Source organism: Oncorhynchus keta, chromosome 29, assembly GCF_023373465.1.
Source record: "Oncorhynchus keta strain PuntledgeMale-10-30-2019 chromosome 29, Oket_V2, whole genome shotgun sequence".
Classification (NCBI taxonomy): Eukaryota; Metazoa; Chordata; class Actinopteri; order Salmoniformes; family Salmonidae; genus Oncorhynchus; species Oncorhynchus keta.
The window spans coordinates 46995874-47012760 of NC_068449.1; the positions used below are offsets into that span (position 1 = coordinate 46995874).

A 16887-nucleotide genomic window follows, 5' to 3' on the forward strand; every position below is an offset into this window, starting at 1 on the left:
GTGGAGAGGGTAGCTAGTTTTAAGTTCCTCGGCATACACATCACAGACAAACTGAATTGGTCCACTCACACTGACAGCGTCGTGAAAAAGGCGCAGCAGCGCCTATTCAACCTCAGGAGGCTGAAGAAATTTCGGCTTGTCACCAAAAGCACTCACAAACTTCTACAGATGCACAATCGAGAGCATCCTGGCGGGCTGTATCACCGCCTGGTACGGCAACTGCTCCGCCCTCAACCGTAAGGCTCTCCAGAGGGTAGTGAGGACTGCACAACGCATCACCGGGGCAAACTACCTGCCCTCCAGGACACCTACACCACCCGTTGTTACAGGAAGGCCATAAAGATCATCAAGGACATCAACCACCGAACCACTGCCTGTTCACCCCGCTATCATCCAGAAGGCGAGGTCAGTACAGGTGCATCAAAGCTGGGACCGAGAGACTGAAAAACAGCTTCTATCTCAAGGCCATCAGACTGTTAAACAGCCACCACTAACAGTGAGTGGCTGCTGCCAACACACTGTCATTGACACTGACCCAACTCCAGCCATTTTAATAATGGGAATTGATGGGAATTATGTAAATATATCACTAGCCACTTTAAACAATGCTACCTTATATAATGTTACTTACCCTACATTATTCATCTCATATGCATATGTATATACTGTACTCTACATCATCGACTGCATCCTTATGTAACACATGTATCACTAGCCACTTTAACTATGCCACTTTGTTTACTTTGTCTACACACTCATCTCATATGTATATACTGTACTCGATACCATCTACTGTATGCTGCTCTGTACCATCACTCATTCATATATCCTTATGTACATGTTCCTTATCCCCTTACACTGTGTATAAGACAGTAGTTTTGGAATTGTTAGTTAGATTACTTGTTGGTTATCACTGCATTGTCGGAACTAGAAGCACAAGCATTTCGCTACACTCGCATTTAACATCTGCTAACCATGTGTATGTGATAAATAAAATTTGATTTGATTTTGATTTTGATTTGAATGTATGTGAGTGGGTGTAGAGTCAGTATAAATGCATGTGCATATTATGTGTGTGAGCAAATTATGAATTGAGTGTTTGTGTGTGTTCTGGTGTGAGTGTGCATAGAGACAATGCAAAAATAAATACAAGGGTCAACCCAGATGGTCGATGTAGACATTTTGTTAGCTATTTAGCAGGCTTATGGCTTGGGGATCGAAGCTGTTGATGTCAGTCTTGATGCACCGGTACCGCTTGCCTTGCTGAAGCAGAGAAAACAGTCTATAGCTTGGCGGCTGGAGTCTTAAACTATTTTCCGGGCCTTCTTTTCACACCGCCTGATATAGAGGTCCTGGACGTACTGGGTTGTCCGCACCATGCTCTGTAGCGCAATGCGATCGAGGGCGGTGCTATTGCCATACCATGCAGTGATGCACCTCCAGTCAAGGTGCTCTCAAAGGTACAGCCTCTTCAGGGTGTCCTGGTGGGAGAACCTATTCTCACACTGGGAACAGCTGAAGGGTTTCACCCCTGTGTGGACCCTCTGGTGCCTCTCCACCTTCTGGGGGCAGCTGTAGTCTTTGTTACAGAACATACAGAGGAACCGTTTCTCTTTACTATTGCCTGATGTGGCTCCCCCTCCCTGAGCCTGGGCTCTAGCCCTGTCGTTTGAGTTCAATACCTGATTAAAAAGGATGTAGCCATGTGAATGAGAAGGTGCCGTCAAAAAGTGGACACTGGGTCTAGATCCCTGAATGCGTGTAAAGGGGAGTGGGTCGCGACGTATGGATTTGTCTCTAAGCTTTCCCTATAATGTAAGAAATCTCTGCCCGTGTCTGTCTGTCTCCAAGGTGACTATCTGCATTCCATTTGGGAGGAGCGTCACCCTCCACTTTCACAGTCACCTCATCTACCACTATAACCTCCCCTTTCTTATTCAGACGCCCATCAGAGTATACACTACTACTGTACTGGTTCCAGTCCCCTGTAGACAGATCAGTCTGTGTCTCTAAACCAAAGGGCATGTTGCTAGGGTCCATCTCTGTAGTGTAAGAACAAGACCGATCATCAACACAAGTGTCTAACGCCTTACCATCTCCAGGGGAATGAACTGTCCTCTGGCTCTGGTGAAATACCGGTAAATACTCATCCGGGAGCAGGAGGTTGGCACAGTCTCCCCAGCCCCTCTGGGTCTGATCTATGGTCAGATCCTGTATGTATTTCCCTGTGTGTTACAGTTAAAGTCTTGGTCTCCGTCTCTGACTTGAGGATGACGTTCTGCGTTCCACTGACCTCAACGATGCTGAGTCGGGCCCTTGACTGCACTGGGGTGGTAGTGGGGTCCTCCGTGACTACAGGGGGCAATCCAGAGCCTCCAGCCTGGTTGTCTCTGCTGTGCCGTAAGTCCTCCTCTCCTTCAGACCTCTCCTGCTTGACCCCAGGACCTGCAGCCTCTGCATCTGCAGACTGACACAACAAGATAACAAGGATAACAATGTCGTAGGGAAGTCTCATAAGCTCCCCTATGGCAGATAAATGAGGATGTACATTTAAGAAAGTGAATAGCTGAGGGGAGCCTTTCTGAGATAACCAGGCCACATCGATTTAACAAAGTAACTTTTTTTTAATGCAGCACTATTACACGGACCTCTATCAGGATAACGTGCTGGGTTGAGGTTCCACTCCCCTCATCAACAGTGATTGGTTGGTCATCTCTCCATGTAGTGTGTCCCACCGGCTTCACAAAGCTCCTGTGGCCTCCAGTGAGCTGTCCTTCACCTGAGAGAGTGATTGGGGGAAAAGAGGTGGTTAAGTTATCTACTGTCAATACTCAACGCTATATTGTACACTATTGACGCTGTCTAGAATTGGCCAGGATGTAAGGTCTCATAACTTCTTGATATACTATTTATTGATCTATGTATTATGTTCCATGCGTCACATTGTTTTCGTTGACTAAATAATAGGAAATGCAGAAAATCTCAAATCTGATTAGAATATGATATTGTGTATTTGCGCAAGATGGCTAAGTAATCAGGGGAATAATTCCATGCAATCCAAAAACTGACCAATACCCAATTATTGGTAACACATTGTCTTGTTTTGTACGCTTTGTACAAAATAATAAAATGCAGTACTACAGGATATTTATTAACGTAGCTCTTTATTGGCTAGTTATAACTGGCATGTTCACGTATCTCCAACCATGATCAACTGACCATGACCTAACCATCTGGGTGGTCTTAACCAATCATAGCACAGTATGATACGGCAGTAAAATGCATCCAATTATAATTCAGTATGTTTACACATATGCATATTACACACATCACATGTACAGAGAGGAACGGGGCAACATGCACTACGGGATATATGAACGGCGATAGGCTGCGCATCCTCAGCCTTAAGCAAAACGTACCTCTTGCAATTCCTCTGTATCGGTCGAGGATCTTGACACTACTGGGACGACTGGCGAGGACGCGCTCTCGCATTATCCTTTCTGCGCGCTCCCGTGCGACCTTCATTTCCAGTAGTTTCCTCCGCAATCCTCTGTTTTCTTTCTGGCTTTGAGTTATTTCCAAACGAAACAGTGCATAATCGTCGTCTACGACTTTACATATCTCTGCCACGGCTGCATTCGCTAGAACCTCCATGATGGAGGCTATTTGAGCGTGATAAGCCATACAGTTAGACATTTTTAGCTCACGTTAACAAGCTAGCGTTTAGATAACATCTATTAACTAAGTCCTGTCTGCAACGCGAATTAAACACTACGTGGGGTAAGTATGTGATGCGGTGCAGTTAAAGACTCGAATTTTCTTGGGTGTTAATAAATGTTTAAATAACAACAATAAAAACGCTAACGTGGTCACTGTTCACTTCCGTTTACGTTTTAGTGTGAGTTTCCGGCAGACTTGACGCTATGTTGCGTATTGCTTGCTGCCATTCACAGGTCAGAGGAGTCATGGGCTGGGAATACACACATACATACTGAACAAAAATATAAAAGAAACATACAAGTTACAGTTCATATAAGGAAATCACACAGATACACCTCCAATTGACTCAAATTATGTAAATTAGCCTATCAGAATTTTCTAAAGCCATTACATAATTTTATGGATTTTTCCAAGCTGTTTAAAGGCACATTCAACTTAATGTATGTAATCTTCTGACCCACTGGAATTGTGATATAGTGAATTATAAGTGACATAATCTGTCTGTGAACAATCGTTGGGAAAATGACTTGCACAAAGTAGACGTCCTAACCGACTTGCCAAAACTATACTTTGTTAACAAGACATTTGTGGAGTGGTTAAAAAAATAGTTTTAATGACTCCAACCTAAGTGTATGTGAACTTCTGACTTCAACTGTACATCTCTTGACACATTGATGAAAATGGTATTGGCCTCTGAACCTTCAAACTGCATACTGGACCCTATAACTACTGAAAGAGCTGCTTCCTGTGCTTGGCCCTCCTATTTTGAACATAATCAACGGCTCCCTATCCACCGAATGTGTACCAAACTCACTAAAAGTGGCAGTAATAAAGCCTCTATTGAGAAAGCCAAACCTTGACCCACAAAATATAAAACAATTAATTGGCCTATATCTAATCTCCCATTCCTCTCAAACATTTGAGAAAAAGCTGTTGCGCAGCAACTCCATGCATTCCTGAAGACAAACAATGTATACGAAATGCTTCAGTCTGGTTTTAGACCCCATCATAGCACTGAGACTGCACTTGTGAAGGTGGTAAATTACCTTTTAATGGCGTCAGACCAAGACTCTGCATCTGTCCTCGTGCTCCTCGACCTTAGTGCTGCTTTTGATACCATCGATCACCACATCGTTTTGGAGAGATTGGAAACCCAAATTGGTCAGGCACAAGTTCTAGCCTGGTTTAGATCTAATCTGTCGGAAAGATATCCGTTTGTCTCTGTGGATGTTTTGTCTTCTGACAAATCAAGTGTAAATTTCAGTGTTTCTCAAGGTTCCGTTTTATGACCACTATTGTTTTCACTATATATTTTACCTCTTTGTGATGTCATTCAGAAACATAATGTTAACTTTCACTGCTATGCAGACGATACACAGCTGTACATTTCGATGAAACATGGTGAAGCCCCAAAATTGCCCTCCCTGGAAGCCTGTGTTTCAGACAAGGAAGTGGATGGCAGCAAATGTTTTACTTTTAAACTTGGACAAAACAGAGATGCTAGTTCTAGGTCCCAAGAAACAAAGAGATATTCTGTTGGATCTGACAATGAATATTGATGGTTGTACAGTCATTTCAAATAAAACTGAAGGACCTCTGCGTTACTCTGGACCCTGATCTCTATTTTGACGAACATATCAAGAATATTTCAAGGACAGCTTCGTAACATTGCAAAAATCAGAACATTTCTGTCTAAAAATTATGCAGAATAATGTGTCCATGATTTTGTCACTTCTAGATTAGACTACTGCAATGCTCTACGTCCGGCTACCCGGATAAAGAACTAAATAAACTTCAGTTAGTGCTAAACACGGCTGCTAGAATCTTGACTAGAACCAAAAAAATGTATCATATTACTCCAGTGCTTGCCTCACTACACTGGCTTCCTGTAAAGGCTAGGGCTGATTAAGGTTTTACTGCTAACCTACAAAGCATTACATGGGCTTGCTCCTCCTATCTTTCCGATTTGGTCCTGCCGTACATACATACACGTACGCTACTATCACAAGATGCAGGCCTCCTTACTGTCATTAGAATTCCTAAGCAAACAGCTGGAGGCAGGGCTGTCTCCTATAGAGCTCCATTTTTATGGAATGGTCTGCCTCTATCCATGTGAGAGAAGCAGACTTGGTCTCGACCTTTATGTCTTTATTGAAGACTCATCCTATGATTGAGTGTAGTCTGTCCCGGGACTGTGAAGGTGAACGGAAAGGCACTGGAGCGACAAACCGCCCTTGCTGTCTCTGCCTGGCCGGTTCCCCTCTCTCCACTGGGATTCTCTGCCTCTAACCCTATTATGGGGGCTGAGTCACTGGCTTACTGGTGCTCTTCCATGCCGTCATTTGAGTGGGTTGAGTCACTGATGTGATCTTCCTGTCCGGGTTGGCGCCGTGGGGGAGATCTTCGTTGGCTATACTTGGCCTTGCCTAGTAGGTTGGTGGTTGAATATATCCCTCTAGTGGTGTGGGGCTGTGCTTTGGCAAAGCGGGTGGGGTTTTATCCTGCCTGTTTGGCCCTGTCCGGGGGTATCGTAGGAGAGGACTGACCTCAGAGCCTGTTTCCTCTCTAGGTTTCTTCCTAAGATCCGGCCTTTCTAGTGAGTATTTCCTAGCCACCGTGCTTCTACATATGCATTGCTTGCTGTTTGGAGTTTTAGGCTGGGTTTTTGTACAGCACTTTGTGACGTTGGCTGGTGTAAAAAGGGCTTAATAAATACATTAGATTGATTGAACGTGTAAAGTGCTGGTCAAATGTTTCATGAGCTGAAATAAAATATCCCAGAAATGTTCCATTAAAAAAAGCTTATTTCTATCAAATGTGCACAAATTTGTTTACATCCCTGTTAGTGAGCATTTCTTCTTTGCCAAGATAATCTATTCAGCTGTCAGGTATTGCATATCAAGAAGCTGAATAAACAGCATGATCTATTACACAGATTCACCGTGTGCTGGGTACAATAAAAGGCCACTCTAAAATGTGCAGTTTTGTTACACAACACAATGCCATAGATGTTTCAAGTTGAGGGAGCGTGCAATTTGCATGCTGACTGCAGGAATTTCCACCAGAACTGTTGGCAGAGAATATGATGTTAATTTCTCTACCTAAGTGTATGGTGTCATATGTGCGAGCGGTTTACTGTTGTCAACATTGTGAACCGAGTGCCCCATGGTGGCGGTGGGATTATGGTATGGGCAGGCATAAGGTACGGACAACAAACACAATTGCATTTTATTAATGGCAATTTGAATGGACAAAGATACTGTGACGGTCAATTACATTTTTAAAAAATGGGCCAACAGATGCATATCTGTATTCCCAGTCATGTGAAAACTGTAGATTAGTGACTAATTTATTTTGATTGACTGATTTCCTTATATGAACTGTAACACATTCAAATCTATGAAATTGTTGCATGTATATTTTTGTTCAGTATATCTACCAAGAGTTATCATCCATAATTGTCATAGGCATTTATTTACCACAACAAACAGATGCTGGTGTATAGGGCCATAAGCAAACAAGAAAAGGCTCACCCAGACACTGTCCAATCAATAGTAGAGCTATAGCCTACATTAATTCACATCAGATACTGTCCACCTTATGCTATAACCTACTAATGCATATGGAACTTTGCATGGTACACCTGAATTTATAATGAACCCCATTAACTGTAGCCTCGACTTCCAGTGCGGTGAGGTTAAAGCCTAGTGGAGCTTACCCAGAGTGATTATGCCCTCTCCTGGCGAGGGCACATTAGTGTAGGCTATATTCCTATGTAGGCTACACTTATTTTTTAAAAATTTTTTCACCTTTATTTAACCAGGTAGGCTAGTTGAGAACAAGTTCTCATTTGCAACTGCGACCTGGCCAAGATAAAGCATAGCAGTGTGAACAGACAACACAGAGTTACACATGGAGTAAACAATTAACAAGTCAATAACACAGTAGGAAAAAGGGGAGTCTATATACATTGTGTGCAAAAGGCATGAGGTAGGCGAATAATTACAATTTTGCAGATTAACACTGGAGTGATAAATGATCAGATGGTCATGTACAGGTAGAGATATTGGTGTGTAAAAGAGCAGAAAAGTAAATAAATAAAAACAGTATGAGGATGAGGTAGGTAAAAATGGGTGGGCTATTTACCGATCGGTTAGCTGCTCAGATAGCAGATGTTTGAAGTTGGTGAGGGAGATAAGTCTCCAACTTCAGCGATTTTTGCAATTCGTTCCAGTCACTGGCAGCAGAGAACTGGAACGAAAGGCGGCCAAATGAGGTGTTGGCTTTAGGGACGATCAGTGAGATACACCTGCTGGAGCGCATGCTATGGATGGGTGTTGCCATCGTGACCCTTATGACACGAAGGCCTACAACAGCAGTGGGCAATTCCAGTCCTCAAGGGCCTGATTGGTGTCACAGTTTTGCACCAGCCCCAGCTAACACACCTGACTCCAATAATCACCTAATCATGATCTTAATTTTAGAATGCAATTTGATTAATCAGCTGTGTTTGCTTGGGATGGAGAAACAGTGCGACACCAACAGACCCTCGAGGACTGGAGCTGCCCACAACATTTTATAGGCTATGCATTATTCTAGTCATCCACTTCGTCACGTGTTTTGAATCGAGCATCAAGGACCAGCAGTGAACAGTTTTTTCCTAACAAAAAATCTTGATGCGGGAGGGGCTCATGGTTAAAGTGCACTATAGATTTTGAGTCAACCGCTTTAGCCGTGTGTGCCACCTAGAGGTGATGGTGACAATGGTAGCCTACATGTTTGCTATTTGACAAATCCATAAGGCTCTTCTGTTTTTTTCTTACGATGTAAGATAAACATACCTTATTTCTATTTGTTCCATAAAAGCACATAGATGTGTGTGAAACAGAAACGTGGGATTTTGTCATATAAAAACATTTGAAAATGTCTAACAGTAGTAGCTAGTAGTCTAGTCAAGGATGCATCAATGCAATATTGGCACAGAACATTTTGTTACAAACCAACTGAACAAAATCAAACCTTGAATTTGTAGGTTTATAATATAATTTTAGTGGCCAAGGTTGACCTATTTTAAGAAATAATATTGGTTGGGGGATATAAGATCTTTAAAGATCTTATGAAGAATTTGTTACAGGATATAATCACTGCCACCTGGTGAGATAAGCATAGGGCTAATGTGTTCCATCTGTTGGGGCCGGGGTTGCATTCACTATGTTTTTACATTCTGGAACGTACAGTTGAACGGAAACTATGCTGTAATGAACGACCAGTTAAAAAAACTAGGAAGGGTTGGGGAACCCCATCAGCATGGCCACTGCCCTTTAAATAAGTCACTCATTGCTTCAAGCCACACCCACCAAAGTCTGTTAACTTAAAGAACGTACAAGAATGTTTTTGGGAAACGTGCCGTTCAGTACAAACCGTTCCGCAACGTTCAAGCGAACTGAACGCACTTCAGCTACAATTCAGCGTTCTGTTGCTTGCAAGTACGTCAATGGTTTTAATTGGATGATACGTATTTTGAGCAAGAGAAACTTGCTTATGTACGCAAGTATGTATGCGTGTTGTCGATCCCCACAACGTTTGAGTCCTATACTGTAGTTACAGAATGACATAAATATGTGGGTAAAAAAATAAGGCAGCAATGATAAGTTAAAAGTCAGACAAACAATGGAAGAGAGAAAAAGTAAGGAACTTATCTGCCGGCCCTGCATTAAATACCAAAATTGGTTAAATAAAATTGTGACATAAAAATATATACCAGTTTCATTTAAGGACCAAAAAATTGACAGCTGTGCCATATAAATGGCAAACGATTTGGGGAGAGATTTTCGATGTACCGATTCCATGGCACATGGTTTATGAATTGACATGCAAAACGACGCCGTATTCAAATTTTGAATTTAAATTATACAAAATGATTGCAACCAATATAATTTTATATGGGGAATACAGCCTTCCCAGCTCTGCAGATTTTGCTGCGAGGAAGCAGTCATTAGATAATTTATTTTGGTACTGTCCATATGAAGCCCGTTTTTGGTCACAGGTCCAGGAATGGCTGAAAAATGTGAGGGGTTGAATGGAGCTGAAGGGTGGAACTAATAACAAGACAACAAATGTAAAACATACGGGGTCTGTAAAATGTATATAGGTTGAGAACTGTTGTGAAATAGCACAGATAGAAAACAAACTGGATGGACATCAGGAATAGAGGAAGGCCAGGACTAAAAACAAACTAAATATAATTATTGTAAAAATAGATTGTGTCTGTAAAATGTATATATTATGTATAAGCTGGAAGTATAAGCGTATGTGTTATTGTTTATTAGTTTTCTCCAATTAGGGGTGGTAGGGTTAGCAGGGAATAATAAAGGAAAATATTTTTTTAAATGTGTGTATATATATATTATATATTTGCCCCAAAAATATGGGGGAATTGGAAATTATGCAGACAATTATATTGCTGTAAGCTTCAATCTATCCGCAATATTAAAGCCAAAAACAAAAATGAAATAAAAGTTAGTCAAACATGATTAAACTATTTTGATGTGTATAGTAGGTGTTTGCTAGTGTATGGATGTGTATATTGATAAGTGTATATGTAGTGTATATTGGTTATAAAGGGCTGTTGGGTTTATGCAGAATAGGGTGAGATCAGATGTGATGTATACTAAAGAGAATCTCAACAAGTGTCTTAGACAAAAAAGTACAATTTTGTGTTTATTAAACATAAACAAGTTAATACACAATATGAAAACCACATACATCTCAACTACAGAGCTGCATGAACTTCATTCATTTTCACATTAAAATAATATTGTGGGAAAAAATTAAGTAGTTCAATGGAAGTAATGAAAGATGCAGTTGTGAACATCATATAGCCTACACAGTACAAACAATACGTTAAATACTTTTTAGGCATATACATGTCTTATACAGTGAGTGTACAAAACAAAGGCTTCTTACCAGCTTCTACCCCCAAGTCACAAGACTCCTGACTCTGTACCGGTACCTCCTGTATACCTCGCTACTGTTATTTTACTGCTTAACACTTATTTTTTCTTAAAACTGCATTGTTGGTTAAGGGCTTGTGAATAAGCATTTCACTGTAAGGTCTACCTGTTGTATTCGGTGCATGTGATAAATACAATTTGACTTTACCTTCCTAATATGGAGTTGCACCTCCTTTGGCCCTCAGAACAGCCTCAATTCGTTGGGGCATGGACTCTATAAGGTGTTGAAAGCGATCAACAGGGATGCTGGACCAGACTGACTCGAAGGCTTCCCACAGTTGTGTCAAGTTGGCTGGATGCCATTTCGGTGGTTAACAATACTTAAAGCCCACGGGAAACTGTTGAGCGTTGCAATTCTTGACAAGCTGGTGCCTCTGAATGGCACACATACACAATACATGTTTCAAGACTTAACAATCCTTCTTTAACCCGTCTCCTTCCCTTCATCTACACTGATTGAAGTGAATTTAACAGGTGACATCAATAAGGGATCATGTTCAGTATATGTCATGAAAAGAGCAGGTGTTTAATGTTTTATACACTCAGTGTATATTCCACAATGTCGTGGCCTTGCACTTCCAACGCTCTTAGTTGTTGCAGAAATTGAAAGTCTACCTTTAATGCAGGCTTTCATCTAAACGTCAGAAGCTATCGAATGAAATGGTTACTTTCTATGTTATAGAGTGGAATGGGTTTTCTCCTGATGTATTCTGAGGTAGCTCCTCTCTGAGAACCTCTTCCCGCAGTGCGTACAGGCGAAAGGCCTCTCTCCCGTGTGGACCTTCAGGTGCCTCTTCAGTTTGTCCTGGCGGGAGAACCTCTTCTCGCACTGGGGGCAGCTGTAAGGTTTCTCCCCTGTGTGGACCCTCTGGTGCCGCTTCAGGGTGCCAGCCTCGGTGAAGCGCATGTGGCACTGGGTACAGCTGAAGGGTTTCTCCCCTGTGTGGACCCTCTGGTGGATCTCCACCTTTTGGGGGCAGCTGAAGCCTTTGTTACAGAACATGCAGAGGAACCGTTTCTCTTTACTATTGCCTGATGTTGCTACCCCTCCCCGAGCCTGGGCTCTAGCCCTGTTGTTTGAGTTCAATACCTGATCGACAAAGACACGGCCATGTGAATCTGAAGATCCCACCGACGTGGACACAGGGTCTCGATCTCTGAGCGTGTGTAAAGGAGAGTGGGTCGCAACATTTGGATTTGTCTCTAAGCTTTCCCTGTAGTCTAAAAAATCTCTGCCCTGCGAGTGTCCTTCTCCTAGGTGATTATCTGCATTCCATGTGGAAGGAACGTCGCCCTCCAATTTCACAGTCACTTCATTTATGACAAGCCCCTCCCCTTTCTTATCTAAGTACCCTTCAGAGTATACACTACTACTGTACTGATTCCAGTCCCCTATAGACAGATCAGTCTGTGTTTCTAAACCCAGGGGCATGTTGCCAGGGTCCTTCTCTGTAGTGTAAGAACAAGCAGGATCATCACCACCAGTGTCTAACATGTCACCATCACCACGGGAATGAACAGGCCTCTGGCTCTGGTGAAATACCGGTAAATAGTCTGAGCCGGGAGCAGGAGGACAGCCCAGTTTCCCCAGACCTGGATCTGATATTTGGTCAGGTCCTGTGTGTAAGAGACTGTGTGTTACAGTTAACGTCTTGGTGTCCTTCTTTGACTTGAGGACGGCGTTCAGCGTTCCACTGACCTCCGTGATGCTGCGTCGGGTCCTGGGCTGCACTGCGTCAGTGGTAGGGTCCTCAACTCCAGTCTGGATGTTTCTGCTGTGCCGTGGGTCCTCGTCTCCTTCAGACCTCTCTAGCTTGAACCCAGGACCTGCATCTGCAGGCTGACAAGAAGAGGGGAGGTTATTACCGGTACAAGAGTAGAATTGGATAAGTCTCACAAGCTCCTTTATGGCTAATGTACATGTGAATGGCTGAAGGGTGCCTTTCCGAAATAAATGGGCCACATTTGACTTATAAAGTAACTGTAATTTGTAATGCAACACTATTACACTAAGCCATGGCTCTCCAACCATGTCCATGGAGAGATACCCTTCTGTTGGTTTTCACTTCAACCCCAGTTGTAAGTAACCGGATTCAGTTTATGTGCACTAGATTAGGGTTGAAGTGAAAACCTACAGGACAGTAGCTCCCCAGGAACAGGGTTGGAGAGCCCTGCACGAACCTCTATCACGACAACGTGCTGGGTTGAGGATCCACTCGCCTCATCAACAGTAATTGGTTGGTCATCATTCCATGTATTGTGTCCCGCTGGCTTCCCGAAGCTCCTGTGGCCTTCAGTGAGATGTCCTTCACCTGAGAGAGTGATTGGGGGAAAAGCGGTTGTTAGGTTAACTACGGTGGTATAGACATCTTTCTGTGTTTGTAAACATTGCCGCACAAGGGCAATGCGTGCAATTTGATTACTGAACATGGGGGAGTTCTCTGAAAACACACCAAAAAAAAACATACATTCATGAGAAACATGTAAATGTATTTCACACTACCTTTGGATTATAATATGACTTTAAGCCTTGTGTGAAGTCAAAAAACAATATTTGCCTGTGCTTTGCATGTACAGTACCAGTCAAAAGTTTGGACACACCTACTCATTCAAGGGTTTTTCTTTATTTTTACTATTTTCTACATTGTAGAATAATAGTGAAGACATCAACTATGAAATAACATATGCAATCATGCAGTAACTAAAAAGTGTTAAACAAATTAAAATATATTTTATATTCCTCGAAGTCAAATCAAATTTTATTGGTCACATACACATGGTTAGCAGATAATGCGAGTGTAACGAAATGCTTGTGCTTCTAGTTCCAACTGTGCAGTAATATCTAACAATTTCACAACAACTACCTTCTACACACACACACACACACACACGTGTAAAGGAATGAATAAGAATATGTACATATAAATATATGGATGAGCGATGGCCGTGCGGCATAGGCAAAATGCAGTAGATGGTATAGAGTACAGTATATACATATGAGATGAGTAATGTAGGGTATGTAAACAAAGTGGCATTGTTTAAAGTGACTAGTGATACATTTATTACATAAATGTTTCATTATTAAAGTGGCTAGAGATTTGAATCAGTTTATTGGCAGCAGCCACTCAATGTTAGTGATGGCTGTTTAACAGTCTGATGGCCTTGAGATAGAAGCTGTTTTTCAGTCTCTCGGTCCCAGCTTTGATGCACCTGTACTGACCTCGCCTTCTGGATGGTAGTGGGGTGAACAGGCAGTGGCCCGGATGGTTGTTGTATTTGATTGGATTGTACTCTCTTTAAGTGCCCATTTGGACTAATCTTCCAAGAGTCCTTAAACATTAAAATACAATTTATAATACGAAAACATTCACACATATAACACACTATTACAAACATACATAATATACTAACATAAAGACCCAATAAATACTCAAATCTAAAAAAATATTGATTCTTCATCTACTATAGTCCCACAACATTTCTATGCATTATATTTAAATAGTTTTAAAATAATGTTTAAATTTATATGTTGAAAGGTTTCTGGTTTGCTCAATTAAAGAAATTGAATAAATTATTGCTCTAAATCAAAATGTTATTTTGCCTATTTCTCTTTTCTGTCTGGATAACGCATAGATGGTGGACAATCTATTCCTAGTATTTACGGAATGTCTGTCTCTTACCAACGGAATACCGTTGTGAATAGAACTTGGCCATTTTAAATGATGACCAGCTTCATGAGGTAGTCACCTGGAATGCATTTCAATTAACAGGTGTGTACCTTGTTGATTGAATTTGTGCAATTTCTTTCCTTCTTAATGAGTTTGAGCCAATCAGTTGTGTTGTGACAAGGTAGGGGTGGTATACAGAAGATGGCCCTATTTGGTTAAAGTAAAGTCCATATTATGGCAAGAACAGCTCGAATAAGCAAAGTGAAACAACAGTCCATCATTAATTTAAGACATGAAGGTCAGTCAATGCGAAAATGTGCAGTCACAAAAACCGTCAAGCGCTATGATGAAACTGGCTCCCATGAGGACCGCCACAGGAAAGGAAGATCTAGAGTTACCTCTGCTGCAGAGGATGAGTTCATTAGAGTTACCAGCCTCAGAAATTGCAGCCCAAATAAATGCTTCACAGAATTTAAGTAACAGACACATTAAAATCAACTGTTCAGAGGAGACAGCGTGAATCAGGCCTTCATGGTCATATTACTGCAAAGGACACCAAAAGAAGAGACGTGCTTAGGCCAAGAAACACAAGCAATGGACATTTGACAGGTGGAAATCTGTCCTTTGGTCTGATGAGTCCAAATTGGAGATTTTTGGTTCCAACCGCTGTGTCTTTGTGAGACACGTGTGGGTTAACAGATGATCTCCGCATGTGTATTTGCCACCATAAAGCATGGGAGGTGGTGATATGGTATGGGGTGCTTTACTGGTGACACTGTCTGTGATTTAATTAGAATTCAAGGCACACTTAACCAGCATGACTACCTCAGCATTTTGCAGCGATACGCCATCCCATCTGGTTTGGGCTTAGTGGGACTATCATTTGTTTTTCAACAGAACAATGACCCAACAAACCTCCAGGCTGTGTAAGGGCTATTTGACCAAGAAGGAGAGTGATGGAGTGCTGCATCAGATGACCTGGTCTCCACAATCACCCAACCTCAACCCAAATTAGATGGTTTGGGATGTTGGACCGCAGAGTGGAGGAAAAGCAGCCAACAAGTGCTTAGTATATGTGGGAACTCCTTCAAGACTGTTGGAAAAGCATTCCAGGTGAAGCTGGTTGAGAGAATGCCAAGAGTGTGCAAAGCTGTCAAAGAAAAAGGTGGCTACTTAAACAAATCTAAATATATTTGAGGTTCTTCAACACTTTTTTGGTTACTACATGATTCCATATGTCATTTCATAGTTTAGACGTCTTCACTATTATTCTACAATGTAGAAAATAGTAAAAAATAAAGAAAAACCCTTGAATGAGTAGGTGTTCTGAAACTTTGGACCGGTAGTGTATATTTAAAAGAAAAATGTGGAGCTTACCTGTTTTGTATGTTATTTTGGCATTAATACAATGGGGCAAAATAGTATTTAGTCAGCCACCAATTGTGCAAGTTCTCCCACTTAAAAAGATGAGGCCTGTAATTTTCATCATAGGTACACTTCAACTATGACAGACAAAATGAGAAAAAAAATAATCCAGAAAATCACATTGTAGGATTTTTAATGAATTTATTTGCAAATTATGGTGGAAAATAAGTATTTGGTCACCTACAAACAAGCAAGATTTCTGGCTCTCACAGACCTGTAACTTCTTCTTTAAGAGGCTCCTCTGTCCTCCAATCATTACCTGTATTAATGGCACCTGTTTGAACTTGTTATCAGTATAAAAGACACCTATCCACAACCTCAAACAGTCACACCCCAAACTCCACTATGGCCAAGACCAAAGAGCTGTCAAAGGGCACCAGAAACAAAATTGTAGACCTGCACCAGTCTGGTAAGACTGAATCTGCAATAGGTAAGTAGCTTGGTTTGAAGAAATCAACTGTGGGAGCAATTATTAGGAAATGGAAGACATACAATCTCCCTCGATCTGGGGCTCCACGCAAGACCCCCGTGGGGTCAAAATGATCACAAGAACGGTGAGCAAAAATCCCAGAATCACACGGGGGGACCTAGTGAATGACCTGCAGAGAGCTGGGACCAAAGTAACAAAGCCTACCATCAGCAAGGGCATTGAAGATGAAACGTGGCTGGGTCTTTCAGCATGACAATGATCCCAAACACACCGCCCGGGCAACGAAGGAGTGGCTTCGTAAGAAGCATTTCAAGGTCCTAGAGTGGCCTAGCCAGTCTCCAGATCTCAACCCCATAAAACATATTTGGAGGGAGTTGAAAGTCCGTGTTGCCCAGCAACAGCCCCAAAACATCACTGCTCTAGAGGAGATCTGCATGGAGGAATGGGCCAAAATACCAGCAATAGTGTGTGAAAACCTTGTGAAGACTTACAAAAAACGTTTGACCTCTGTCATTGCCAACAAAGGGTATATAACAAAGTATTTAGATAAACTTTTCTTATTGACCAAATACTTGTTTTCCACCTTAATTTGCAAATAAATTCATTAGAAATCCTACAATGTGATTTTCTG

General features: G+C 41.8%; 2 protein-coding genes across 9 annotated transcripts in view; both read right to left on the reverse strand.

Moving 5' to 3' along the window:
- Window positions 1-16887, reverse strand: part of LOC118361900 (oocyte zinc finger protein XlCOF29-like) — a 100606-nt gene that overhangs the window by 70520 nt on the left and 13199 nt on the right. The window lies entirely within an intron of this gene.
- The window catches only part of LOC118361953 (zinc finger protein 33A-like), a 50325-nt gene that overhangs the window by 30236 nt on the left and 3202 nt on the right, over window positions 1-16887 (reverse strand). For 3 of the 8 annotated variants that reach the window (XM_052485312.1, XM_052485313.1, XM_035742138.2), the window contains 2 exons: window positions 12915-13045; window positions 12433-12573 (listed from right to left, as the gene is read on the reverse strand). In XM_052485312.1, coding sequence (XP_052341272.1) covers window positions 12433-12573; window positions 12915-13045 — 272 coding nt within the window. Of the gene's footprint in view, window positions 1-2293; window positions 2468-2648; window positions 2780-3419; window positions 3895-12432; window positions 12574-12914; window positions 13046-13953; window positions 13993-16887 lie in introns of those variants that run through there. The other 5 variants (XM_052485310.1, XM_035742190.2, XM_052485314.1 and 2 more) reach the window with 4 other exon arrangements.